Source organism: Carassius gibelio, chromosome B15 (genome assembly GCF_023724105.1).
Source record: "Carassius gibelio isolate Cgi1373 ecotype wild population from Czech Republic chromosome B15, carGib1.2-hapl.c, whole genome shotgun sequence".
NCBI classification, from domain to species: Eukaryota; Metazoa; Chordata; class Actinopteri; order Cypriniformes; family Cyprinidae; genus Carassius; species Carassius gibelio.
The window spans coordinates 3127247-3155143 of record NC_068410.1 but is presented as its reverse complement, the minus strand read 5'-3'; the positions used below and the strand labels follow the sequence as shown (position 1 = coordinate 3155143).

The 27897-nt window shown below is 35.1% G+C and overlaps 3 protein-coding genes across 7 annotated transcripts in view; 1 reads left to right on the top strand and 2 right to left on the bottom strand.

Annotated features, from left to right (window-relative positions):
• Window positions 1-164: 164 nt before the first annotated feature.
• Window positions 165-4524, bottom strand: LOC127973014 (L-aminoadipate-semialdehyde dehydrogenase-phosphopantetheinyl transferase-like). The gene is made up of 6 exons (XM_052577055.1): window positions 4510-4524; window positions 3310-3554; window positions 2455-2569; window positions 1370-1528; window positions 402-474; window positions 165-304 (listed from the first exon to the last, which is right to left on the bottom strand). The coding sequence occupies exons 1-6, from the start codon at window positions 4522-4524 to the stop codon at window positions 165-167; spliced, it is 747 nt and encodes a 248-aa protein (XP_052433015.1).
• Window positions 4525-4678: 154 nt separating this feature from the next.
• Window positions 4679-9021, top strand: LOC127972246 (myb/SANT-like DNA-binding domain-containing protein 4). Its single transcript, XM_052575613.1, has 3 exons — window positions 4679-4875; window positions 6010-6644; window positions 7845-9021. The coding sequence occupies exons 2-3, from the start codon at window positions 6165-6167 to the stop codon at window positions 8589-8591; spliced, it is 1227 nt and encodes a 408-aa protein (XP_052431573.1). The 5' UTR covers window positions 4679-4875; window positions 6010-6164; the 3' UTR covers window positions 8592-9021.
• Window positions 9022-13488: 4467 nt separating this feature from the next.
• LOC127973090 (glutamate receptor 4-like) overlaps window positions 13489-27897 on the bottom strand; it is an 82644-nt gene continuing 68235 nt past the window's right edge. The window contains exons 13-16 of one of the 5 annotated variants that reach the window (XM_052577130.1): window positions 27614-27861; window positions 18223-18337; window positions 16484-16621; window positions 13489-14573 (exon numbers count right to left, since the gene is read on the bottom strand). In XM_052577130.1, the coding sequence (XP_052433090.1) occupies window positions 14409-14573; window positions 16484-16621; window positions 18223-18337; window positions 27614-27861 (666 nt within the window). In that variant the 3' untranslated portion in view covers window positions 13489-14408. Of the gene's footprint in view, window positions 14574-16364; window positions 18338-19671; window positions 19787-27613; window positions 27862-27897 lie in introns of those variants that run through there. The other 4 variants (XM_052577129.1, XM_052577131.1, XR_008157245.1 and 1 more) reach the window with 4 other exon arrangements.

Genomic DNA, 27897 nt, shown 5'->3' with positions numbered 1-27897 from the left:
GACATCATTTTGGAGGGAAAACAGCTGCACAAACATCATCAGTTTGTGCCTTTATAAACAAATCGGTTTGGTGAAATCAATGACTGAAAGAAATGGTTAAAATATATTTTTGAAGTTTATTTATGAACATCCAGGAAGTCATTTTTTTAAGATGCAAAGTTTATTCACTGCTGTTCACTTCGTCTTAAAGGTGCTTCCTTTTTGCTCTGAAATCTCTCCCAGTAGGCGGGGTCTTCCTCTAGAAGGGGCGTGGCTTTAGACCTAAGATCACTGAAACTCAACAGAGTGAAAGAAAGGGGCGGAGCTTCACAAACAGTCCCACCTCTCCTTCTATAACACAAAGAATTATGATGTTATGAACTGTCTTGTCCTCTAAAATCATGTGAAAATCATCATTCAACTCACTTCTGATGTGCTGATATCCTGTTTTCCCAGCGTCACAGCGACGTGATGATCTTTGTCCAATAAGCTCTCCTGAAAAAAAGAAAAAAATTCAATTATGAGTTATGTTTCATATTTAATTATAATAGTACTATTATAATAAAACTCTCTCTATAAATGTGACCCTGGAGCACAAAAGCAGTCTTAAGTCTCTGGGGTATATTTGTAGCATTAGACAACAATACATTGTATGCGTCAAAATTATCGAATTTTCTTTTATGCCAAAAATCATTAAGATATTAAGTAAAGATCATGTTCCATGAAGATATTTTGTAAATTTTCTACTATAAATATATCAAAACTTAATTTTTGATTAGTAATATTCATTGCTTAGAGCTTCATTTGGACAACTTTAAAGATGATTTTCTCAGTATTTAGATTTTTTTGCTCCTTCAGATTCTAGATTTTCTAATTGTTGTATCTCTGACAAATATTGTCTTCCAAACAAACCAGACATCAATGAAAAGCTTATTTGTTCGACTTTCAGATGATGTTTAAATATCAATTTCGGAGAAATTCTCTAAAATATAATAAAAAGAAAAAGAAATCCTGACAAATTACTATTACTTCATGTAATAATATATTGACCATTAAACATCACCAATTTTCTTCATGTCAAGCCAAAAAAAAAAATCTTTACATGACACAATTCTGACATTTCCCCCCATTATTTTGTTTCTGCTCATGCTGAATAACTTTCTTTGCCTCAGTTGCGAGATGAAAAGGCCAGAGGGATGAAGAACGTGAGCTCTCTCTAGGAAACAAGAAGCGTCTGTGATCTGTGTCACGTTCACACGCTCTGATAGACACAGAGACCATGAGAAACACACACACACACGTCTTCAGCCTCATCCGGCTGTCTCACGGGCTGAGAGGATGAACCTGTGTGCTGAACGACTGGTTAGTAATGCTGGTATATAAGAGACACCTCACATGTCCAGTCCTCTTCTTCACCGTCCAGGTACATCAGTGTCTGCTGGTGCACTTGCCCCTCTCGCATCTGATTGGACGAGATGTGAAACTCCACCCTCTGCAGGTCGAAGCCCAGCCCTTTGCCAATCGCTTTGATGAAGCTCTCCTTCAGCAGCTCGATGGACAGAAAAACAGACCAATCAGAGGTAACAAGGCCTCTGGATGTATTCAGAATGAAATGCCTGAACAGTTTACAGTGTGTATATGGAACACTAATACTGTATGTGATACCAGTATGCAGTATGCAAGGAAAAACAGTGTACAAATTAATGCTAACTCTACATGGGCTGAATAGTTTTGAGACTGGTGAAGAGTTGTGGAAAGTAGTTCTTAAAAATTGTAAAAAATATTTATGTTTTAATCTTATTTACTTCATGTAATAATTTATTAAACATTATTATTAATAATTATTGAAAGCATTTTTTATGAGATATTATTATATATTAATGTTATGAAAAACGAAAATATTCACAAAATTAATTAATTAAATGTAAAACATAATTAATGTAATATTTCATGAACATCCTTTTTTTATATTATATAAACCTAATGTATCATCATGATACTTATAAAAGTTAATATTAATGTAGTAATTTCTTGAACATTAATTTTTATATTAATGAAAGGGTTTGATTAATATTAATGTTTAAGCATATAATGATATTTTAGGGAATTGGGTGCAACACAATCTCCTTTTCTTGAACAATTTAAACATGTAGTGTGTGAGTGTGTGTGTGTGTGTGTGTGACTGACCACATTCTCACCTACAGCACTGTTACAAGTACACGAGTGTGTGTGTGTGTGTTATGAGAGTCCTCAAATGACCACAGACTGGCATAACTGAGTCATGCTGAAGTGATGAGATCACATCGCCATGGAAACAGGGATCAGAATTGGAACAGTTTCATCCAGCACAATTTCTCTCCCGCTGCGATATGCTTCTAGATGTGTGTGTGTGTGTGTGTGTGTGTGCACATCTTGTTGCCTGGAGGTGATGATGATGATGATCATGCTACAGGAAGCAGTGGTTGCTATAGTCACCCAGTGCCTGTAAAACATGTCCAGTTGGTCCAAGTCTGATCCGGGCTTCCGGATGTTCATCCAGTCCAGATCTGTAAACTGAGGATTCATGATCCGGAGAAACTCTTGTACGGAGCTGACAAACACACAATGAAATCAACTAAAAGCTCACATGCTGCACTTTTGTTTTACACTTGAATTTCACATTAGTGGAGGTTTCTGCACCAAAATCATTGTATTTCAATTTCTATAATAATTTTCAAGTATTTATTTAACCTTTACATTTAAACACGGCTCTTGCGCCTGTTCCTTTAGAATGTATAAATGATGATATAAAAATATCATTCATAATAATGCATATATAAAGATAAATAAAATCTACTTTTTTTTATTAATTTGTTCAACTTTAAACCAAAGTCAAGAAAAAAGAAACACTGGTATCTTTGGTCAAATCAACATAACACTCTTTCTTCTTTCTGTAGTATACATAATCTATCATAATTGATTAGTGTTGTCATAATAAGTTGTTTTCGCAGTTTATTTCAGAAAATGGTTTGTGAAAACAAAAAACTGTTGAGGGAGTTTTGACTTATGGATGTTAAAGTGAATCACATAGTACATAGCAGCAAGAAAAATCAGAAATTTAATAATCATGTTTTATACAGAAACAGGATTACTACGAGCTGATACAACTTTATACTTTACATTTTGCAACTCCAAAACCCTTTCTGAGCTCTTTCTTCCCCAGCCTGCTCTTGCTGAAGCGCAGGTATAGAGCGACCCCTGCTGGCCGCTGCTGGAACTGCAGTGTCTCTTGTGTGTACTGGGGACTGTTGTGAGGATTGTAAGCTCAGGTGACAGAAGGAGCTCAAGCGCAGTGAAGGTCTGCTGGTCTTCATCACATCAACACCCACCTTGTGTCCTGGTTCTCCTGCCAGCACGGTGTAATCTCCCTGATGGGACACACTGAAGTTCCAGTGGGTGAAGCTGGGGGTGAATGAGGTCTGTGGCAAAAACTGTTTCCCCCTCGCTGTTCTTTCCAGCCGAAACCTGTCCCATGCAAGCCCTATCTTCTCACACAGCAGCTTTCTGATCAGTAGATGACTGATGCAGTAGACGATCTGATGCAAACACACAAAGAAATGTAAACACCAACTAACAACATGGTGCTATAATAAAAAAATGAAATAAATCAGTGGAATTAGGTTCCAAGATATAATCAAATTAGGCTAAAGTATTCCTTTGTACACCAAGCTGTTTTAGAGCTCAAAACATAAAAAATAAAAAAAAATCCGTACTGAAGGTTTTTTATTTATTTTTGACTGTGAAAGTTCTGTTGGTTTTTTGTCAATTTGATAAAGTTTTGTAATTGTGAGTGAACCTGCTGCAACGCAAGACAAATTTCAGACTTTGTCTGACAATAAAGTTATACCGTAAACAAATTAATGCATCAATGAATTAATTAATTAATGCATAAATCAACAAATAATGAATGCATAAATGAATTAACTAATAAACTAAATAAACAATGAATGAATTTGTAAACAAATCAATACATAATATATAAATAATCAATTAATTTGTGAATAAATGTATATGCATCAATAAAAAAATAATGAATGTCTGAATGAATATGACTCGATGCATAAATTAAATGAATTAATTAATAAATTAATGGTGCATAAATAAATATGTGTAAATAAACGAGCCAGTTAATTAATAAATAATAAACAATGACAAAAAATGATAAAGAATAAAAAGAAATAAAGAAATGCATAAATAAAATCAATAAGTATATTAATCGATTCATTCATGAAATAAATAAATACTGAATGCAGAAATAAGTAAATAAATAAACTAATTAATTAATTAATAAAAGCAAGCATAAAATGCAGTCAATTAGTAGATGCCACTTTGTTTTGGCATCATGACATTTAGCAAATCTGTCTATTATATAAATGTAAGTTGTGCAAAGGGAAATATTAACAAAAAAATATAATGTTAACATAATATTAAAATATCAGAAGGGAAAAAATGGTCAAAATTATTTTTTTCTAAGAAAAAAAAAACTATAACGTGCACTCCATCCATGTGCACTTTTATCAGCTGTCGTATATTATAAAGTTGCGGTTCATTATTATAATATTAATTAATAATATGTAGTCATCATTATTGCATGTTATTATATTGTCTTATTCATTTTGTAGCTTTGTTTTGCTTTTACTCTGGTACGCCTGCACATGTGTTCCAAACCACACGAAGGAATCCGGAAGAATATGCTGTGGGCGGAGCTGAACGGTGAGCGCCTCGTCTGATTGGCTGACGGATTGGGCGGTGATGCTCGTTGACCAATCGCTAGTTGTCGGAAGTGTTCGGCACAGTTCGGCTGTGGAGGCGGAGCGCAACGCGTGTGGATGGAGCGCTTGATGCTTTTCTTCACCGGTGAGTGTTTGAATAAAGAAATCAAATAAGCACGACGGTTTTTTGTAATGTGGTGTGTGTTATGGCGTTTATTTTTCGTTATATAAAGAGCCATATGTGGGAAAAACATAACATTATAGGTTTCTATTGCAGCGCTTTCTGGCGACTGTTTATAATCGAAGAGCAAAAACACAAGAGACGTTCTGATGCGTTTATGTTTGATATAAGTGATAGTATTCGCATTCTGTGATGTCATATTGGTAACCATGCTGTATATGGATATACTTGAAAAAATATTTCCTTGTAACCATATTTTTCTACCATAAAAATAAAAAAGCCATATGTACTGTTGTTATTCCCTGTGTTATGGTACAGTGTTAAATGGTAATAGGGTACTGCATGATGATTATGGAATCTCCTTTTCTTAGCTTTCATAAATTTATCAAATTAATTGATACAATTTATTTATTTATTCATTTATTTATTTCGTTTTCTAGTTCTAACACAATTATTTGTTAAGGATCATGTGACACCAAAGGCTGAAGTAATGATGCTGAAAATTCAGATTTGCATCACAAGAATAAATGATATTTTTATAATTATATTATATTTATATTCTTACTTTAAATTTCTATAATATTTAATTTTTTTTACTGTATAAAAAAAAAAAAACAGTAAATGCAGAAGGAAACATTACAAGAATCGTACCAAACACAAACTTCTGAACACTGATGCATATTTTTTTTATTATTTATATTATTTATTAACTATTTGACAATCTGGAATCTCAGGGTGCAATAAATAAATAAATAAAATTGAGAAAATCACATTTAAAGCTGTCCAAAAGCAATGCATATTAATTATACATTTTTATATATGTACAATAGGTTATTTAAAAAATGATTTTCACGAAATATGCTTAATGATTTTTGGCATAAAAGAAAATCAATAATTTTGACCTCTACAATGTATTGTTGGCTATTGCTACAAATAAGACTGGTTTTGTGTTCTAGGGTCACATTACATAAATGCAATAATCATAATTTTCTGGTTTTATTTATAGCTGGTTTGAGCACGTGGAAATAATATACAGATATGTCAGATTTATTAACATATATGCATTATGTGTAACGAAAACTGTTTGTTTTGATGTAGGAGACCAGATGGTCCGTTCCTGCTGCTGTTAGGAGACAGAATGACTTCAACGCTTTCCTACTCACAGAAACACAAAATGCATGTCAGCATCAACTTGAAGATGTGTCTGGAGTGACCGAATTCGTTCAGCATCCATTCGTTTCTCAGTACCCAGCATGGACTTCCTGCAGATGAAGCACCTGAAGAGGAAGAGGAAGAGCAACTACAGCGTGAAGGAGACTCAGACTCTGATCCGCGAGATCCACAAGCGGCGTGAGATCTTGTTCTCCCGCCAGCAGAACATGGCCATCAACGAGCTGAAGCGGCGAGCGTGGGAGGAGGTGGCTGACAGCGTGAACGCTCTGGGCGAGGGCGAGCTACGCACGGCGGCCGAGGTCAAGCGGCGCTATCTGGACTGGCGCGCGTTGATGAAACGAAAGCAACTTCAGGCCGAGCTGGCGTCGGGATTGAAGCAGGAGTTTGAAGCTTCGTCTCCCGATAATGATGCGTCTCTGGGTGGCGGCGATCAGTCGCTGGACCTCAGTGGGTTTTCCAAAGACTCGTCGTGCGACTGGCAGGACCTGACGGACCTCGGGGAGCCCAGCACACACATTCCTGGAGTCAAAATAGAGGACGACGAGGCCTGCAACTACAGAGTATGTACTAGACCTTTTCATTTCAACTTTTATCAGATTGTGTCCTGCTTTGGTTGAAGTAGTCCTCACAAGAAATTCCTTATTTTTTTTTTTTCAGCAAGGATGCATTTGAAAATTCTATTCTGTGAATTTTAAAATGTATCAGTTTCCACGCAGCAGTATTGATAATAATCAGAAATGTTTCTTGAGCAGCAAATCAGTATATTAGAATGATTTCTGAAGATCATGTGACACTGAAGACTGGAGGAATGATGCTGAAAATTCAGCTGTGCATCACAGAAATAAATTACGTTTTACATGATATTCACATAAAAAAACACGTAATTTAAATTGTAATAATATTTCCCAATTTTACAGTTTTTATTATATTTTTCATCAAATAAATTCAGCCTTGGTGAGAAGAAGAGAACTCTCTTCTTAGTACAATTTTTTAAAATGTTTCCCCCGCAAAATATTCAGAATAAAAAAAATAAAATAAAAAAAAAAGTAATTTTGCATGGCTGTTTGGATGCCGTAAAACACACACAACTAGGTTAAAGTTTGCATTTTCTTCAGTCACTGTGCTGTAATTATTACCCTAAAATCAGGATTGGGCATAAAATAATGTCTTAGAATTGAAAACAGGCTGAGAATTAAACAAGTACTTATAATCTGTTTTATAGGAAGACGGGAATCACGTCTTTGTGGGATTTTTTAAGAGTAAATACAAAACAACTTCTCATTACAAACACTTGATGCTTCGAAATGCATCATGTTTTGTGCAAACAGCCATAATTTTTTCAATCAGCACCTCAAAAATAATAAGAAACTAGTATTGGAAATCATTCCGGAAATATGATACACACTGGAAAAAATAACACTACGTTTTTTTTTTAAGACAGGTGGTTGCAAACAATTTATTTTAGCTACATTTAATAAAAATAAATAATAAAATATGCTGAAAGTTACTCAACTAAATTTATTTAAATGTAGCTAAAATAAATTGATTGCAACCATGTACCTTAATTTTTATTTTAAAAACATTTCAGTGCAGAAATGAATTAATTTAGCTAAAATGCTCTGGAAATACCACTTAAATTAAATACCTACTCATGCAAGTTAACCTTAAACATTTTTCTCTAAAATCATGCTATGAGTAAACAAATCTACTCAATAAGTGTGCTTGGCCTCATTCTTGCTGCTGACTTTGTGTCTGTCTAGTTGGAGGCGGATGTTGGAGAAGGTGGTGAGGGTGAGGAGGACGATGAAGACTGTTTTCCCTCAATCCTCCCTGATATCGACCGTGAGGGCCGAGTTCCTGAAGTCTTCGCTCACATCGATGAATTCGGCATGCTGAGCTCCACGAAGCCTGTGTTAGGCTCGGCGGCGACTCGAGACCTGGGACTCGGAGTCGGGGGCTCGTCCGGGATGGGCGGAGCTGGATTGGAGAACACAAATCTGCTGGTGGCACTGGAGAGACAGAGACTGGACCTGGAAAAACACCGCTTACAGGTGGAGTCCGAACGGCTGCAGGTGGAGAAAGAGCGCCTCCTGGTGGAGAAGGAGCGGTTGAGGCAGGGCGAGGTGGAGAGGGAGCGGCTGCAGCTGGAGAAGGAGCGTCTGCAGGTGGAGCGAGAACGATTGCGTCTGCAGCTGCAACAGAACACGCCCCTCCAGCAGAGCCCCGCCCCCTCGACATCTGTAGCCACACCCACCACATCATCCTCTGCCCCCTCATCGTCCTCATTGGATGGAGAGAAAGACAGGAAGCTGGCTTGGCCAATGGCGGTGGATCTAGAGGCGGAGAAGCTGAAGTTAGAGAAAGAGCGCCTCCTGCTGGAGAAGGAGAGACTGCAGTTCTTCAAGTTTGAGTCGGGAAGACTGCAGATTGAGAAAGAGCGCCTTCAGGTGGAGAAAGAGAGGCTGCAGCTTCATAAAGATGGACAACAGATGGCGCTGCACTCGTGAAACATCATAGATACAGCCCATTAGAGAAAGATTGTTACCATAGTTATCTATTCATTTCTATGGGGAAAAATTCTAATGTGTCTTATGCACTTTAAATAAAGCAAAAAAAAAAAAATATATAAAACGTATATTTATCAGATATTTGAAAACGGAAAAAGTCAAGCAATGATTGTGAGAAGTTTAGAAACAAGATGCATGTGCACTCAGTTTTGAATATTTGCAGCAGTAGACTGTGCATTTTTAAATATAAATATGAAATATGATAAATGAATGTCATAAAATTACCTCATTGCACAGAAAAGCAGAAGAAAACTGTGATTGTACATGCGTCTTTTATCATGTTGATGCTGAATTGCTTGTATTCGCTAAAAACTAAAAAAAAAAAAACGTTGTTAATCGACAAAATAATAATATATAAATATTAGATGAAAAACTTAACAAAATATTTTTTTTAGAAAACATTGAATATTTAATTTAAAATAGCTAACTTAAATTAAATTAAAACTGAAATAAAAATTGTGAATACTATAATAATATATAAATAAAACTAATTACACATTTTGTATTTCAGCTTTTTATATTTAATTAACAGAAAAAAACTTCTATTTGCTTTATTTGAAGTGCAAAAACCACACTTTTTGGTGCTTTCTTTTTTAAAAATAGCCAAATAATAATAGTTTTTCACTAAAGAAATGAAAAAATATCTATGGTTAACTGTTTCTGGCTGTATCTATAGATCAGATCAGCCCACATGATTGCCTTCTACTCATGTAATAAGTGATGTTTTAACGCTGATTCGGTTGAGTATTGATATCTCATAGAAATTTATGCAGAAATATCTGAACGTACTTGTCACATAATATAAAAAGAACAGAAAATTCTGATTACAACATGTTATGTACTTAGTTACTATACCGTGTTTAATGTACGGAGTAAAACCGAGAGCTAAAAAAGAGTTGGATTGTATAAGGGCTCTTATAAGCAGCTGTGTTCACACTACAGCATGGATGGGGACCAAATCTGAGGCCTTATTTATGCTGAATTATCATATGTTCTTAAATACGTGTTTGTTTTGAAATAATCAGGTTTTTTTCTGGTCTATCTTGAGGTCAGTCACTGAAATAAGCTTAACGAACGCATATAAATGTGTTCGTAAAACCATAGGTGCTTGGATTCAGTTTTGCTTAATCACACTCACAAACATGAAGGTGAACAGTCAAGGCAAAAATCTACATAAGATATATTTTATATTTTACCCCAAAATCAAGATAAAATTATATATATATATTAGGACAAGCTGAAAATTGATCTTTAAAATGTAGATGAGTTTGTTTCTTTATTGGAACAGATTTGGGGAAATGTAGTATTGTAGTGCTACAGTGAATGGGTGCCGTCAGTGAACTGTTGTTTCTGGCCAAAATATGGGTCCGTAATCCATATTAATGCTTCCTGCAGTGAAAAAGACAATCTCCTGTTGTCTCTCGCATTAAAATCTTTCTCTGCTGATTCAGAAGTGACCACTCTTATTATAGATTATGGTTTGAAGTTAAAACATCTTATTGAAAGCTTTGCTTACAGATACACAGCTTTTGTCTTCTCCAGATGTTCACTGCTGAACAAGAGTGCTGTGGATTATTGTGATGTTTTTATCAGCTGTTCGGACTCTCATTCTGACGGCACCCATTCACTGCAGAGCATCCATTGATGAGACACTGATGCAGTGCTACATTTCTCCAAACCTGATGAAGAAACAAACTCATCTACATCTTGGGTGAACTGAGAGTGAGTACTTTTTCAGCAAAATTGCATTTTTGGAACAAGTGATTCTTTAAAGTGTTATTTCCTTGAAAAACTTTCTGTAGTGTCTGGATGTTTTTTTCTTTTGATTTTGACGTGAAATATGTTCTTCTTCACAGGTTTCGTGAGATTTCCTCATGAAGGCCTGTATTGTGAATGTAGTTAGTGTTTATGAGTGTGTGTGTGTGTGTGTTCTCTTACAGTAGTTGTTTTCAGGTCTTGATGATCCAGAAGTGCAGATGTGTTCGTGAGCTGGTACTGTCGATGTTGATTGACACGGAAAGGAGTGTTTTGTTGTACTGTGTGTGCATTATGGTGAATAAATGGTGTGTGTGTGTGTGTTTGAGAGTGTTTTAAATGTATGTTCCTGATGTAGCAAAGCACAGAAAATAAACAGAATTTAAAGTATTGAAACGGCTTGATGAACCCAGTTTTCTTTCCTTTCTGTTTGTTTCCTGTTCAAGTGAGATGTACACATTCTAAACTAGTTGTTTTTGTAGTTTAATTTCAATAAACGGTGAGGAAAGTAGTTTTATAGTGATAGTTCTTCATTCAAAACATTAAGGAAACATGGCCTATATTTTCTCTTCTGTGATCACCAAGGCTGCATTTATTTAATCAAAAAAACTGTAATATTGTGAAATATTATTACAATTTCAAATACCTGTTTTCTATGTGAGTATATTGTAAAATATAATTTATTCCTGGGTTGCAAAGCTGAATTTTCAGCATTATTACTCCAGTCTTCAGTGTCACATGATGGAATGGATGTTGTTGAGATTCTAAATGAGTTGTTTTTGCCGTTTAATTTCAATAATTAGTCGTTTTGAACCATTTTTGTGTTAGTTTCATAGTACAATACTCATGTGACACAGGACCACAGATTTAGTCTTAAGTCTCTGGGGTATATTTGTAGCAATAGCCAAAAATACAATGTATGGGTCAAAATTATTACTATGAATATGATCCATCATGGTTGAGATCATGTTGCATGAAGATATTTCGTAAATTTCCTACCGTAGATATATCAAAACTTTTACGTGATTTCCAAAAAGTTGTATCTAAGCCAAAAATGTGTCAGATCCTAACAAACCACACATCAATGGAAAGCTCATGTATTCATCTTCCAGAGGATGCATTAATCTCAGTTTGTGAAAAATTTACCCTTGTGTCTGGTTTTGTGGTCTATGGTCATGTATGGTTTATATTTTTCTCTGAGTAATGTGTTGAGCCCAATTCCACATTTATAGAAACATTATTTCGAATGCTTTAAAGTAAACTCATCATGATGCATCTGCTTTCTGATGAAAGGATGACTTCAGTACATGATATAAACACTTAGAAATGATCCCAACGCTGAAGTCAGCAAGTGTTTTTTATAGAAATGTCATGATATTCTTTATTATGTTCCTGCTCTGAACTCGCTGTGATTCAGCTCTGATCACTAGTGTCTGAAGCTCACCGAATGTCTGAATTTCTAACAGAAATATTTGTGTTCGTCCAAAATAAAGCCCATGGGACTGTAACCGAGGAGTCTGGGAGATGGAGACGAGTTTAGTAAACAGCGTCTGAAGATGTGAGTCTCCAGAGATCTCCGGATTTCCTCCCGATGAAAGCGAGCCTCAGATGTGTCTGTCTGTAAGTGAGAATGAGCGAGATCTGGCTGTCAGATTGCTCTGTCTTTTTATTTAATACTGTTTTATAAAGTCTGGATTAAGCCTCAACCGTCGTCAGCGGAAATATGTTGATGTCTACAGTAATTTCTTCTGGTTCCTCAAAGAACCCTCTTGATTTTAAGATCCAGGGCTCTTGAGTTATTCCTTTGTATGTTACATTTGGTGTTTAGGTAGTCTTTCGTCTTGGTAAAAATGTGTTTTGGAATATGCTAGCTGGTTTCTAGGCTGGCATTTAACTGGGCAAAGCTAGTAGACCATCTTTGACCAGAAACAAGCCAGTTTAAGATATCCAAGGTGTTTTTGGAGAATGATGTCTGTTGAATGTTAATAAGCCAATGCTGACGTGTCAGGCTTGTTGAGATAGACACATTCATGTTTTAAAACATGGTCTACTAACTTTGTGACCAGTCAAGACTAGATAGAAACTATGACTAAAGAACTTGTGAAGAACTACAACTGGTTTATCACCTGTGAACATCACACCTTGAACATCACACCGAGTTCAATTACTTAATAACCCCAATTAAATAATCGTTTTCCAGCTAAATGAACATTGCCCATATATATTTTTTTTTTTTTTTTTTTTTTTTTTTTTTTTACAGTGGGCCACTAGTTAAAATACTTTCAATTTAACCAGATCAATGGCAAAGTTAGCTCTAGGGTTGCAAAAAGTGAAAAATTTCTAATTAAATTTCTGAAATATTCCAGAAATTTTGGAAACTTTCCAGGATTTTTGAGGAATATTCCAATAGTGTTTTTTTTTTTTAAGTCTCTGAAAATGTTTCACCCCTTTGCAACCCTAGTCAGCTATAAGTAAACCATTTGCAGGTTGGTTTCCACAAAATGTAGAAACACTTCCAACACTTGGTTTTGATGGCGTCTCAATCAGCCTGAATTATCAGCACTGACTTAATTGCTAGCCATTAAAAACCTCTTAAACTAGCATAAACAGTTGTCTTGATGTTCACAAATTCTCCAGTTTCTTTTACAGTCAAGCAACTTTACATTTTGCAATTCTATGATCATTTTGGACATAGGAGAACATTTTCCAATCAATAAATTCACCTCTCCAAAACAGTTTTGACTGAAAATTAATTGTTTGTTTGTTTTTTTTCTCATTCGCCGAAAATTTTCAGTCAGTGGAATTATGGCGCATTACTAAATTTAACATTAAAAAGTATGAGTGACTTACAACAAAAGTTGTTGGTTGGCCTATGTGCTGCATTTTAATGGACACTATACCTTAATTTCTCATCTTTTTCATTTTTAAGTATATTTTTAGTTTCCACAGAGGTAGAAACGGATATAAATGATGACAGAATGATAATTTAAGGCTGAGCTGTTATTATAACTCCATTGGCATCAGATAAACCAAGGTCATGTTTCAATCACACTGTCTGAATGAATGCAAAGAAAACTAAAAGTATCGTATAAATGTTCCAGTTTTATTTGAATTGGTGAGTACAAAGAGAAAAACAAAAGAACGCAAAAACAAAACCGAACACCGAAGGTGAGAATCGTGTGCGATGCGATGCAGTGTGGCGTTCACATCCTACACTCGTGTGTTTGTGCGAAATGTGAAATGCGTGGACATTCATTAAAGACAAAGACACTTACACACTGCGTTACATCAGTTATCAAAACAACTGTTAACAGAACAGATGCCATGGTCTCACATGTTTTAGTTCAGATGTCCCTCTATTATATTCTGTATATATATATATATATATAATACTGTGTGTATATAAAAGATCTTTTAATTACAAGTCATGTCTCCCTATTGTCATTATTGCAATGATTTATTATCTAAGATGCTTTATAAAAGATTCATGTTCAGCTTTTACTACTGGTCTATTTACATTTCAGTCCAAAAAGCAAGCGGCCCATGGCGGCGTCTTGAAGAAATCCTGTCAAGATGATAAAAGGTGTTTCCTTCGTCCCCCTTCGTGGCTCCTGAGAGAATATCTACATAGAGTTTAGTAGCTAGTGAGTTTGGGCCGTAAATAAGTGATTTTATACAAGTTCGCTGATGTCAGGAAAGCGTGGCTAATGTCTCTACATTTACAGTTTACTGGTCGTGATTTTTCATCTGGTATGTGAAGCTGTTCGTCCCCAAAGTTAGGATAAGGCATCATGGATCCTTGATGCTCGCCAAGCGTTTGTATCCATGCCGTCCCGGCTCATTTACAATTGTTGACGTCTTTTCCGAGAGCTGCAAGAGTGCGTTATCAGGTTAGTCGTGTTTCGAGCTGGCGACGGCGTGTTCTTCTGCCGTGGTTTGCGTGATATCTGAACTTCAGTAGAGGGGTAAGATGGTTTAAGGCACAAGGTGAGTTTTTGGTTTCTATGGGAGGTTGGAGGACACCACGGCGAGGGCGGGGCCATGTCGGAAGGAGGGGCCAGAGTGCACGGCCTTATGGCAGTCTGGCGTCAGGACACGCCCATTTTCCCCCAGGCTGCCCGTGATTGACAAGCGGGCCTTGTTTCTCATGGCTTCCGAGAAGGTGAGCTAGAGAAGGGGGCGGGACGAGAGGCGGAGTCAGAACACTTGGAACTCTCTGGGGAGGGGAAACAATATATGCAAATGACACAGTGACGTCACAACGGAATCACGCGACACATTCACATCGACAGAACGGAGGAAAAAGCTCAAGGCCGCCACACACAAATACATAAAACATCTCAAAATGTACAACATGGCTAGACATCTGCATTTCTAACGCCAGCATGCAGCCCTTCGCTCATGTTCCCGCTAAATCTAGGGTTTGTATTGTACATTGTCTCGTAACAGTCAACACTTTAAATGGTCACACTGCTAATGTTTCGTAAGCTTGGGGTTTGGAGGTCAGTCGGATAATATTCAGTATCAGTATAGCATTATAGATTGGTTTGTTGATGTCGCCCACAACAAAAGAAAGAACGCAACCAAACATCATTAAACCAACAGCTGTTTGATCTATAATGCACTACATGTACCAAATAATGCAATGCGTATAACTGCTGTCTATAGCGGCGGATCTCAGCTGGTTTTGGTTTTATACCAAAGTTGTTTATTATTTTTAACCCTTGCATTATCTTGTGCATCAGTTGGGGTTTTGAGTTGTCGGAAATACTGTTTAACCCATATTGTTAACCAATACTGGTTACAATATATACAAAAACAATTTGTATTACTTATAATAATAGAAAAACATATTAAATAGAAATATAATTATAATACAAAAAAATTTAAGATAATTTGATCCATTACGTGATTGTTCGTGCATGTTAATTTTCACTGAGAATTGAACCCATGATTTTGGACTTTGCGAGTGCCATGCTTTTTATTCACAGATTGAGGGATTTTCCACACTTCAGTTTAAAAAACAAAACTGTAAAAAAAACAAAAAAACAATGGTACTGTTAATGGAAAAAAAGTATGTTATGTACAGTTTTAAAAAGACGTGTTTGCATGCTTATTTTTCATTGTAAGAACTATAAATGTTAAAGATCTACTATTTTATATGTTGATTTATAGAAGATTTACTATATTTTTGTTTCCCATAGTGTGATTCTTGGTCAATTATATTAAATCCATTTAGAATCCTAAAAATCCTACCTAGAATTTTTTATGTAATGAAAGGGTTAATCAGTGTGTTTGTTTCATAAATAACATGCCTAAGTGGCTATTTTAATAGCAAGAACAGATTTATGCCAAAAAGTTGAATTCGATGCTTTTTTGAAAGTGATTCGATTTATTAAGAAGATTGTGTGATTATTTGCATGCTATTATTTTCATTAAGCATTGCTTTTGTCCATCGAAATGAGCCAGTTGAGATCCACCGGTCTATAGCAGAGAGCTAACATCTCTAAATAACAATTAAATGAGCAGCATTCCTTTATAAAGTGTTTGAAGGTTGCATACTAAGATGTTACTAATTTAAGCTCCTGATGCAATATGGCAGCTTTGTCCGTGTGTGTGTGTGTGTGTGTTTGTGCATCTTGTGCCGTTTGTTTTAATGCAGGTGTCTGAAACAGAAAGCCAACAGTGCAAAAACACCAGCAACTGCAGCCAGGAAGACCAAACCAGTGCAATCCCGACACGTTCTAGTCAAAGCAGATGCCATACGAAAAAACAAAGCAAAGAACGACAGGCGACAGAAATGAAGGGGTCTCTTTCAGAAGTGAAGAAAGCAAGAAGGAACGTAAGTAAACGGAGGGATGGGAAGCTGTCACAACATTAGCGGACGTCTGCTGCAGCTATATGACAGACGAGGCTCAGGTCGAACCCCTGCGACCGCAAGCAGGCTTTCTGTCCTACCCCTATATCTTTACTGCGTCAGAGCCGTACACGTTGTATCCCTCTCTATAAGTGGCTAAGTTCTGCACACTGTGCGTTGGGCTGGGAGCAGGGCTAAAATTTAGTTCGGCCGATTCCACCTTCAGTTTCTTGGCCTCGGCGCGGGACTTATAGCAAAACTCGACCAGGGCCACCAGCATGGCCAGACCCAGGCCGCCCACCAGGATGTAGAAAACCCCCGCCACGTTGCTCAAGCTCAGCGCCTGCGAGCTCTTGTCCTGGAGGCGAGAGGGATTCGAGGGAGAAAAGAGAGCGTTAGAGAGGCAGGAAGTGGCACATTTACACATGACAGATATTCAATTACAGTTCATAATATAATGCAATCAGCTTGAATCACTGGTGCCATGGATTTAACAGCATTGCATTGTTCTGTTACAGACAGAATGAAATCCAGTGTCATTTAGATTTCAAACATGAACAGAAGAGCTACGATTTAAAATGAAATTATAAGTTTAGCTTAGTTTGCTCTGTGATCTCTAAATGACTGTATAGTTAAATTCTTTACACTTCTAAAAATATGCTTAAAATGCATTTAATATATCAAACTATGAAAAATATTTAGTTGCAGCAAATTATTTAATTATCTAAAAAATCGTGCATTAAAATAATAATTAAACATTTCTCATGTTTTGACGAAAAAAGTAAGTAATCGTCTTTTTTACACAGTATATCGTCTTATATTACTTTTTTTTTTAAAAATGCATGCAAGTGAATATATCAAACTGTGAAAATATTTCATTAATGTAAATTATTTCATTTTTATGCACAAGATAATTTGTGCATTTTAAGTATTAAGGAATAAGTTGTTATTTAAATAATTATTAAATAAATTAAACATGTTTTTCTATTTTGATCCATGCATTGTAAACACATTTTGTAAATTTTTATTAAAATAATATACATATATATTTCATATTTCTTTTATCTTTTGGTCGATCTGGATCAGTATTCGAAAAAAGGCACCTCGTACCTTACTAAATTACTGTATTTTATTTGTATTGAAATAATTATTTAAAAACTATCAAAATTGTTTACTTAAAATATTTATAATATAAAAAATCCTTATTTTTATAGAAATTTGCGCTCTATGAGTTAAAAATAGCTGTATGAAATCTTTTACAACCATGAATTCTTTTGACCTTAAGAATTTGGAGGGGGAAAAATAATAAATGTAACTTATATGTATTTCTGTATACTTCTATTCAAATGTTTAAAATGCATTTAAATTACAAAAATCTATGAAACTGGGGAAAGTATTTAATTAATAATTTAATAATATTAATTATTATATAAATGATTGAAATTATTAAATTATTAAGCAAATGGTTTAGTTTCATGATATTTTTAAAACATCATTTAATAGAATCTGGCTCTCTCTAAAATGGCATGAAATTGCTTTATGAAATGTTTTACAGCCATAATGTGTTTCTACCGACACCCCTGAAGTTATCCGAGTGAACAAGTGAATATTATGGCACTGTAGTCTTTCTAATAGTGCAATATTCTCTCCATAAAAGCTGCATTCTACAAATAATCAACACTATTATGAAGTCATGAAAGGATCTTACTGTAATCATGACATCATGGTGCAGCATTCTTGTATTGTGATGTCACAATGTTGCATTCTAATAGCTCTACTTTACTTTTCCTGAGTTAAGAAAATCTTTAAAAATCTGTATGATGATGACAGCGATATTTTAAGACTGTTGTCATCTTTTTTTCTTTCTGTAAACAATTCACTTTGATTCCATGAGAGTATTTGTGTTTTTCAGAGCTGCGGTTTTCAGGTTTGCTTGTGGTTTTCCGTCTGGAAACTGACCTTACTTCCCGAGTCCTTGGGTCCGCACTCGCCCTTATCGTACCACCATTTATTTTTGAGTTTGTCTAGCACTCCTGCTTCACTCAGTTTCAACACTGCCAGGTTTACCGGCGTTCTTCTCAGAGAGAATAACATAAATAACATCATAGGCCATGTTATTTTATGTTATTAGATTACAATACATCATGGCACACAGCAGCACAGGAAGTGATGAAGCCGAGGTCCCATCGAGTACACGTGTGTGAGCTCATACATGTGTGTGTGTGTGTGTGTGTGTGTGTGTGTGTGTGGAGCCACAGACGTATGGATGGGATCTCGCTCCATTGCTTCAGGCAACAGACACATACTGCCCTGATTTTATTATCAAAACACAAACAATTACTGCTAATCCAGAACTATTGGCTCATCACAACAGCTCAGAGCAAAGAGGGTGTGTGAAGACAGGCCCAGACTCAAAATATCAAATATGTAATATTTGTAAGATTTAAAAACAAGCATAAGTTTTAAAATAAAGTGATCATTAGTTTTTTTTTAATTAATGTTATTTTATTGTATATATATATATATATATATATATATATATATATATATATATATATATATATATATATATATATATATATATAACATTTAAAACATGTTATGCATGCTATGCACATTTCTTTTTACATTTTTTTTCAAATAGTTTATATTACAAATAATTACAATAGTATTATTCAAATAGTTATTCTCATGTTTTTTTTATAATAATAAACTAATTATAATACAATATATAACATATATATATGTTGATTGTAAATTGTATAATTCTTTTCTAATTAAATTTTTTATTTAACTTGACTCAAATTGTTTATTTTAATAATTTTTATTATAATTGCTCAAGTTTTTTTTTTATTTTTTCACGTTAATCAAGTTTTTTTAAGTTAATGTTAATTTTTCAGTAGTGTTTTTTTTGTTTTTACTTTTGATTTTTTTTCAATTCAGTACATAATATTTAATAAGTATTACATGTATGCTGTTTTTCCAAATTTTAATTCCAAGTGTTTTTCCAATTTAGCTTAGTAGTATATTTATCTTAAATTTTTACGAAATTTTTATGAAATTAATTTCATTATTTAGCTTTATATATATATATATATATATATATATATATATATATATATATATATATATATATATATATGTGTGTGTGTGTGTGTGTGTGTGTGTGTGTGTGTGTGTGTGTGTGTCTGACTTCTGTGCAGTTACGGCCCTCATACAAATCTTTTAGCAAATATTTCTGTTCTGACAGTAATTGCTTTTATTTCCAGTGTGTTTCTCCTTTGACATATTTATCGTTGTGTCTCTCGTCGCTGGCCGGCGAGGGCCGTCGTGTCAGGGCAGATGTCTCTGTTGCATCACATTGTCGTCTTTTTTTTACCACTCCTCTGCGTGTCATTGGTGGCTAACCTTCGAGTCCCCGCCCCCGCTGCCACATTCGCCCTTGTCGTACCACCATTTATTTTTCAATTTGTCCAACAGCCCCTGCTCATTCAGCTTTAACACGGCCAGGTTTACGGCATTTCTTCAACAAACCATAAACATCACATGAGAGCAGGCCGCACGCAGCCCGGGTCAGACGACACAAAACAAACAGAAAACAAGAGAGAACATAAGAGAGGCTCGTGGAAGGCAGCTGCTGTTAATGAGGACTATTATGGGATGCTTTTCTCTCTCTTTCACTCTCATTTTATTCCATCTGTCCTTCAAACAGTAGCGTAGTAGCTACTATTTACTGAGAAAATATTATAGAATAGGCCCTAAGTGAGTTAAACTAATCAATATTTTCCACTGTTGAATATAATGTCAATTTAACAACATTCCTCAAAAATTTTCTGCAATTTATTTTGGTATTGAGCTTTCTGGGACTATATTTTTTGTCGCGAAGCTCCGCCCACTATTTCAAGCTCCGCCCAGACGCGACGCGATACGCACTGATTGACGGGATTAAATGGTTTCTATCACGGATGTTGGAACAACAACAACCTACAATCTATGATAATCTCAGGTAATGATTATGTGTGTTATTGCAATATTAAAAAGCCCTAACATGTCCTTATATGTTTTGTTTGAGAGTAGAACTGACCTTCGCTGCGCCCCGCCCCTTATTCCAAGCCCCGCCCATATGCGACGCGCGACTAGTTCGGAGAATTAAACAACAACCAAGCTACAATGATGGCAATCTCAGGTAATTATGATGTGCTTTATTTAATCTTAAAAGTCTCTAATTTGAGTTAAATTATTTGCTAGCAGTCAAATGACAATTTAAAATTTACCTCACATCATGAAAATAAATAAAGGAAACGAGAAGATTTCAACTGTTAACTTGATGTGAACACACACAAGTGCATTCTATGAAAAATATAATTTCAGTAACTCAATAGCATGTGTTTTTAATAATAAAAATGTCTAAATGAGTAATCACAAGTTCAGTGTGCTTCCAGAAATAGCCCTGCCCATACGATCTTCTGATTGGCTGTGATATTTGATTGATTCGTGGTCTCACAGAATGTCCAACAGGAATTTAACTTGAGGTTTCAATGAACACTGTAATTTTTTTTAAGCAGAACGTGAATCTGAAATTTTTCTCACAAATGTGACCTTGCAATGCATTTTATCTGCTGTTTTTCATTGAAGAAAATTGAACAGCGGCCAACCATTTGTGTGCCTGCATATCAAAACTGACACTTATTTCGAGTGTAAATATAGACTGAGACTCTTACTGACATCAGAGGGAATAAATGAGAGAGAGAAACAGATGTGAGAGAAACATCCTCAGTGTTTCCACAAGTATGTCACATTTGATGAAGAAATGAAAAATACTGATGATAATATGAAGCACTTTATGCTGCACAGGGAAAAATGCAATTGTCACCAATTTTACCACCACAATGTGACATATTTATGATTTGCAGAACAAGAAAAAATGTAGAGTGGGACTTGATTTGATTCATAAGCTCATGAAATAGACTGGATTGTGCATTCATAAATAATAGCTAATTCATAATATTCATAAAATTCATAATAGCTAGTGTCAGTTATGGTTTTTAGGTTTACTTTTAATAAGTTACTTCTACCTGCATTGCAAAACATGATTTTCTTAGTATTTTTTGTCTTGTTTTCAATGATAAATGTGTAAAATTGTTAAATCAAGATATATTTACTTAAATAGTAAATGTACTTAAAATATTGAAAAAAAAACATGTAAAATGTAAAATTAAATGTAGTTTTTTTAATAATTGTTTTTCTTAAAACAAGATAACAAAATGTGTCTATACTTGAAAACAAGATACAAAAACATTGATGAAGATTAATTTTTTTTACTGATTTTTTTTTGCTGTGCGCTCAAAAATGACTTTCATTAGTGCACAACATAATGTTTTTAGTTAATAAGGACATTTTTATTTAATTGTTCTTTTGGATATTATCATAGGAATACTAAATGTTTTGCATTGTACATCCTGCATGCTATATATGCTATTCAGAAACAGCAGTATATACTATGCAGCACGCCAGTATTCACATCCATTGTTTTGTTTTTCAAACCTGTGTGGAGACTCAAACTGTGCAGTGTCTTTCATCTAAAACCTCTCCAACATCTCATCTGTGGGAACTGTGCAATTTGTTTCTTCATGTTAACGTATTTGGAGAAATAAAGCATTGCATCATTTACTCACTAATTGATGCATTGCAGTGAATGGGTGCCGTCAGAATGAGAGTCCAAACAGTTGATAAAAACATCACAATAATCCACAAGTAATCCGCAGCACTCCAGTCCATCAATTAACGTAACCAAAAGCTGTATGTTTGTAAGAAACAAATCAATCATAAGAAGTTTTTAACTTCAGATCATTTTTAAATCCATATTAATAATGTTAACACTAGCCACATGTCTTCCCTCTCTTAGGAAGAACTGAATCTCCACACAAGTCAAAATTGATAATTATTTCAATTCACATATACGTCATAACAGCACATTTCTAGTCATTATTATGTATGTTTAAAGACGACATGAATTAACATTTTCAGCACATTTAGCTTCCAAAAGACTACTGATCTGCATCTTAGAATGATTTCTGAAGATCACTGAAGACTGGAGGAATGATGCTGAAAATACAGCTGCGCATCACCGAAATAAATTACATTTGAATAGATATCCACATAGAAAACTGATATTTTAAACTGTAATAATATTTCAGAATATTACAGCTTTTACAGTATTTTTGATCTAATAAATTTAGCCTCATTAAGACTTATTTCACAAACATTAAACAATCTTTTGAACGGTAGTGTATATAATGTGTAAGGATGCAAAATGCTCAATAAAAGGACATTATTTATGCTCGGCAGTAAATATTAATTTCATGTTGTCTTTAGAAACCTTTCACATTCAGAAGATGGCGTGGTTTAAAACATGCTGATAGTTTTATGCACGAACAGTGAAGGAGATGAGAAATAATACAGGCTTGATGAGAAGAAATGAGCAACATGAAACATGCGTTTACCTGAGCGCCGCTTCTGTGGAGGAAGAACAAAGTTAAACACACAGACACACAAAGCACTGTCTGCGAGCTCAAACGCTGATCTCTTGTGGGATACAGAAGCTTTTGACTTGCAAAATTGTCATAAATAAAACTTTATGAGCAAAAGATTAAACCTTTTTTATCAGGTTTTGTCCTTGAGTTTAAAAAAGGTCATATCATGTCATATGTTTTATTTGATGAAGTTATTTATATTTTTTCTTAAAAGGTATGGTAGGCGATTTCGTAAATGCTATAATATTACAATAATAGTGCATTTTATGGAATTTATATGTCTTCCACAGGCAATGCATTTTAGACCATCACTGTTTTCTTTATAGAAAATATGGGCTGAATTATTTATATGATGCATGTAATTCATAACGTATGAGACGATAAATATTTTGCCATTTTGCATGTCCAGTGTAATATGCAGGGGCGGATCTACCTGGGTGGCATAAACCCCTGCTGCCACCCCAGTTGGCAGCAACGAATTAAAGGTTATGGCCAATTAGAACATTTACAAGCGCGAATCTTTCGTGATTCGTGATCCTGCTCCGAACTCCCGAACTGATTCAAATGATTTGCGATCCCCAAACTGACTCAAATGATTCGCGAACCCGCTTTGAACTCCCGAACTGACTCAAAAAATTTGTGAACCCGCTACGAACTCCCGAACTGACTCAAATGATTCGCGAACCCGTTTCGAACTCTCGAATTGATTCAAATGATCCGCGAACCCGCTTCGAACTCTCGAATTGATTCAAATGATCCGCGAAGCCGCTCCGAACTCCCGAACTGATTCAAATGATTCGCGAACCCGCTTCGAACTCCCGAACTGATTCAAATGATTCGCGAACCCGCTTTGAACTCTCGAATTGATTCAAATGATCCGCGAAGCCGCTCCGAACTCCCGAACTGATTCAAATGATTTGCGATCCCCAAACTGACTCAAATGATCCGCGAAACCGCTCCGAACTCCCGAACTGACTCAAATGATTCGCGAACCAGCTTCGAACTCTCGAATTGATTCAAATGATCCGCGAAGCCGCTCCGAACTCCCGAACTGATTCAAATGATTTGCGACCCCAAACGGACTCAAATGATTCGCGAACCCGCTCCGAACTCCCGAACTGACTCAAATGATTCGCGATCCCCATAACTGACACAAATGATTCGCGATCCCGCTCCTGATTCCCGAACTGACTCAATCTGCCTAGGGCACCAACTCCCAGAGGGGGCACCATCCCAGATGCTCCAAAAAAAAAAAAAAAAAAAACTTCCTCCATTCTCCCATCCGCGCTCGCGGCCGCTCGCACCTCATGTTTGCGGCTGAATGTTCATAATTGATGGATGAATCCAATCCAGCGAAGAGAAAAGAAAAGAAAGTAAAAAAAAAAAAAAAAAAAAAAAAAAAAAAACAGTTATAAAGTTGGTCTGACGTTTGACGTTGGACGAGTCTCAAATTTAGGGACCGTCTTTAAAGTTACATGCGATATTGGTATACACTTTTCTAACGTCAGTAGCATTTGAGGAGAAAGACTTGCAGTCATGAAAACAACTATAATTGTTCATGTAGGTGTCAGCTATAATGCACAATTGAATTAAATGTTTGATATTTATTAAAATAATCTGTAAATCATATGTAAATTATGCTACTCTTTCACATGGGCTCAAACGCAAATTTGAAGCTCAATAGGATTTGAGGAGAAAGACTTGCAGTCATAAAACAATTGTAATGTGTTCATTTAGGTGTCAGCTACAATGCACACCTTATACATTTTTAATATATATTAAAATAAAGTATAAATAATTAAGGTAAAAATGAGGCCCGTTTATCACTTTCAGGCACATTCCTGTGAACGTTTTTTTTTTTCAGGTTCCCTTACGAAAATTACCCATGGTTTTAACAATAACACCACAAATCATTGTTCTTGTAGCCATGGTAACTGCAAATTAACCATGGTTTTGTTACTTCAAATAATAATTTACAAAGTATTAATATACTGTAATATTTTTTTGTTGTTGTTGTTGTTGCTATAGAAACAGACCTAAGCCATCCATAGCCTTTAAAATGACTTAAAATGCATTATATAAAAAAAATTATGAGGCAATAATGATTGGTTAATAATAACACTGTTACAATACATAATGTAGGCAAATAGAAAATAAACAATTTATGTGCATGTTATTACAAATGCCATGTGATTGCTGCTGTTACACTTACAGGACGATTAAATCCTTTAGGCTATACTGACCAAACATTTAATTCAAATATTCACTTAATCTTTCATTTTTGGACACCTTTTTGCTATATATGACACAGCCTTTATAATTTATTCAACAAAAAAACATATCACAAAAAAATGCATATCACAACCCTTACAAAAATAAACCATGGTTTTATCATAGTAAAACTGCTTAGTTTCCTTTTGCATGATTTCTGAATGCTTGAGACTATAAAATAAATTAGAGTCATAATAAAGTTATAGCCACAGGTAAATGTCGAGAGCTACAATTGTAATTTGTAAATAATACAATTTATGCATTTTGGTTTTTATTTGATTAAAGTTCTTTTTTCACCCCTATAGTGGGTGTTTTTTTCATCATCATATTTGAGGAAGGGGGGCACAACAATACAATCCTGCTTAGGGCACACATTTGGCCAGCAACGGCCCTGAAGGTGTTGTTATACACATCTCTGGGAATGTGTGCTCTACTACACACACACACACACACACACACACACTGAAGCACGCGTGGTGTTTTCAGCTCTTCACTATATTGACACATGATTTAAGCTACACATGTGCACGTCAGCGCGCTATGAGAGGATTTCACCATTTCATTTGATAAAACTATCGTCTACACAGACTGACAGAAAAGGCAATGTCTTTATGACAACCTGTCAAAATAAAATTCCGGTATAACTTTGAAGAAATTCAAACTGAAATATAGTACTATTGCACAGTAGAGTATGCTATACTTCAAGTAGGCCTAATAGCTAATAATAATAGTTAATTAAAAAACACAGAAACTCTGGTTACAACCCACCAAAATAAAAGTTTGGTCTAACTCGAAGAAATTATGTAAGAAATTGCTTAGTAAAATATACTTAAAAGATGTACTAAAACATTATTTTAAAGGAATATCACACAAGTTTTCATAGAAGTTTAAATTTAAGCTTGCCAAAACAATAACACCATATTTTTCAAAAACAATTTCTAAAAGTACATTTGTATTTGTGCCTATAATGCTTATTTATTTATTATTATTGTCAGCTAATAAAACCTATGCTTCAGGACCATATTCATATAACATCTAAGGCTAAATGTAGCTCTTGACTGGTTGAGTTAGATGGTGATTAACACTGAACAGTAGAAAATCAGTTGAGTCTCCCCAGCTGGAAATGTCATTGGCTGTTAAAATCTTGTGTTTCTTATAATAAATTGACATATTGATAACACTGAACCTGTTATAATGCTCTTTGTTACATGTTGATGCATACTGTATGCATTAGTGAGTGTGGTGGTGCTTATGGGGTATGGTCACTTATTCCTTATATTAACTGTTTCAAATGCAAGACATTGATTGCATGAGATTAAGTTTGTAAATGGCAGCCTGTGTCCTTTTGCACATATATTTATCATCAAACTGTGATAACTGTGACTAAATTCAGTATATATACGTCTGCCATATGTTGCCACCCCTCAAAAATTCCTGCCCCCTTCTCGCCACCCCATCAATATTTTTCTAGATCCGCCCCTGGTAATATGCATAAGAAAAAATAAGAGTGAATGTGTGCATATTTTAAAATATTATTAGCAAATATGTCACATTGAGTATTTTAAGGAAAAAATTAGATTCTTGTTCTTTTACCGTTCTTTTTTATTTATTCACTATTCCATTTATTGTTTAATGATTTAATTCTGTTATTTTTTCATTCATACAATACTCATTAAAGTCAACTAAAACAAAAATCATAAAAAAATTGTTACATTACAAAATTTTATATGAAACAAAATTATATAAATCTTTTTTTTTTTTCAGATAGTTGCCAGGACGGCAATTCTAAATTTAATTTAGTTTAACTTGATGTTACCAAGTATCTAAAATGACACACATAAGGTTTAATTTGTTAATTTACAGTAGTTAATAGTTGCCATAGCATTTATTTATATTCTTAATTGATATTAAGTTCAACATTTGTTAAATTATAAATTCATAAAGTTATTGACTTTATAACCAGCAATTGTGAGTTTATATTGCGCTGTTCAGACTTTGTAACTCGCAATTGTGAGTTGATTTCACGCAATTCTACTAAAAAATTATAATTGCGAGATATGAACTCACAATTCTTTAACTATATAATTAAAATAAAATGCAAAACATAAACATAAAAACTAATTTAAAATAAACTATACTATAACAGTTTCTCAGTGATAATATAGCCTGTCAATTATCATGATATGAGCCCTTTACCATATATATATATATATATATATATATATATATATATATATATATATAATCCCATAGAAGGTCAATGAGACATAAATGTTCAATAAAGCTAAAAACAGCAACTGTATATGTGACCACAAAGAAATCACTGCATCACAGAGAGTGCCGAGTGTGAAAACTGAGAGAAACTTAGAGAAAGACAGAACAGGCAGAGAGAAAAAAGAGGAAGACAGAACAGGCAGAGAGAAAAGAGAGAAAGAGAACAGGCAGAGAGAAAAGAGAGGAAGACAGAAACAGAGAGAAGCACAGCAGGGTGGGTGGAATACTATAACAGCGCTGTGATTGGTCGGTTGTTATAATACTCCACCCACCTTAGCTGCGATCCTTTGGGCGTGGCCACCCCGTAGCCCTTGGAGTCCAGATTCCCTCCGACCTTCATGGTGTCGCAGGGCTTGCGCTGCTCCGTGTACTCGTTCATGGTGGACTCCAGCAGGAAGGCGTATTTCCCTTTGGACTTGCGCACGCGAGCCACGCCCTCGTTTGTCGTCTTGGTGAAGACCGTGGGCTCGGCCGACTTCATGTAGCTCCACATTTTTTCGTACACTGCGATCTTTGACCTCTAGAGAGTGCAACGAAAGACATCAGTGAACACTGG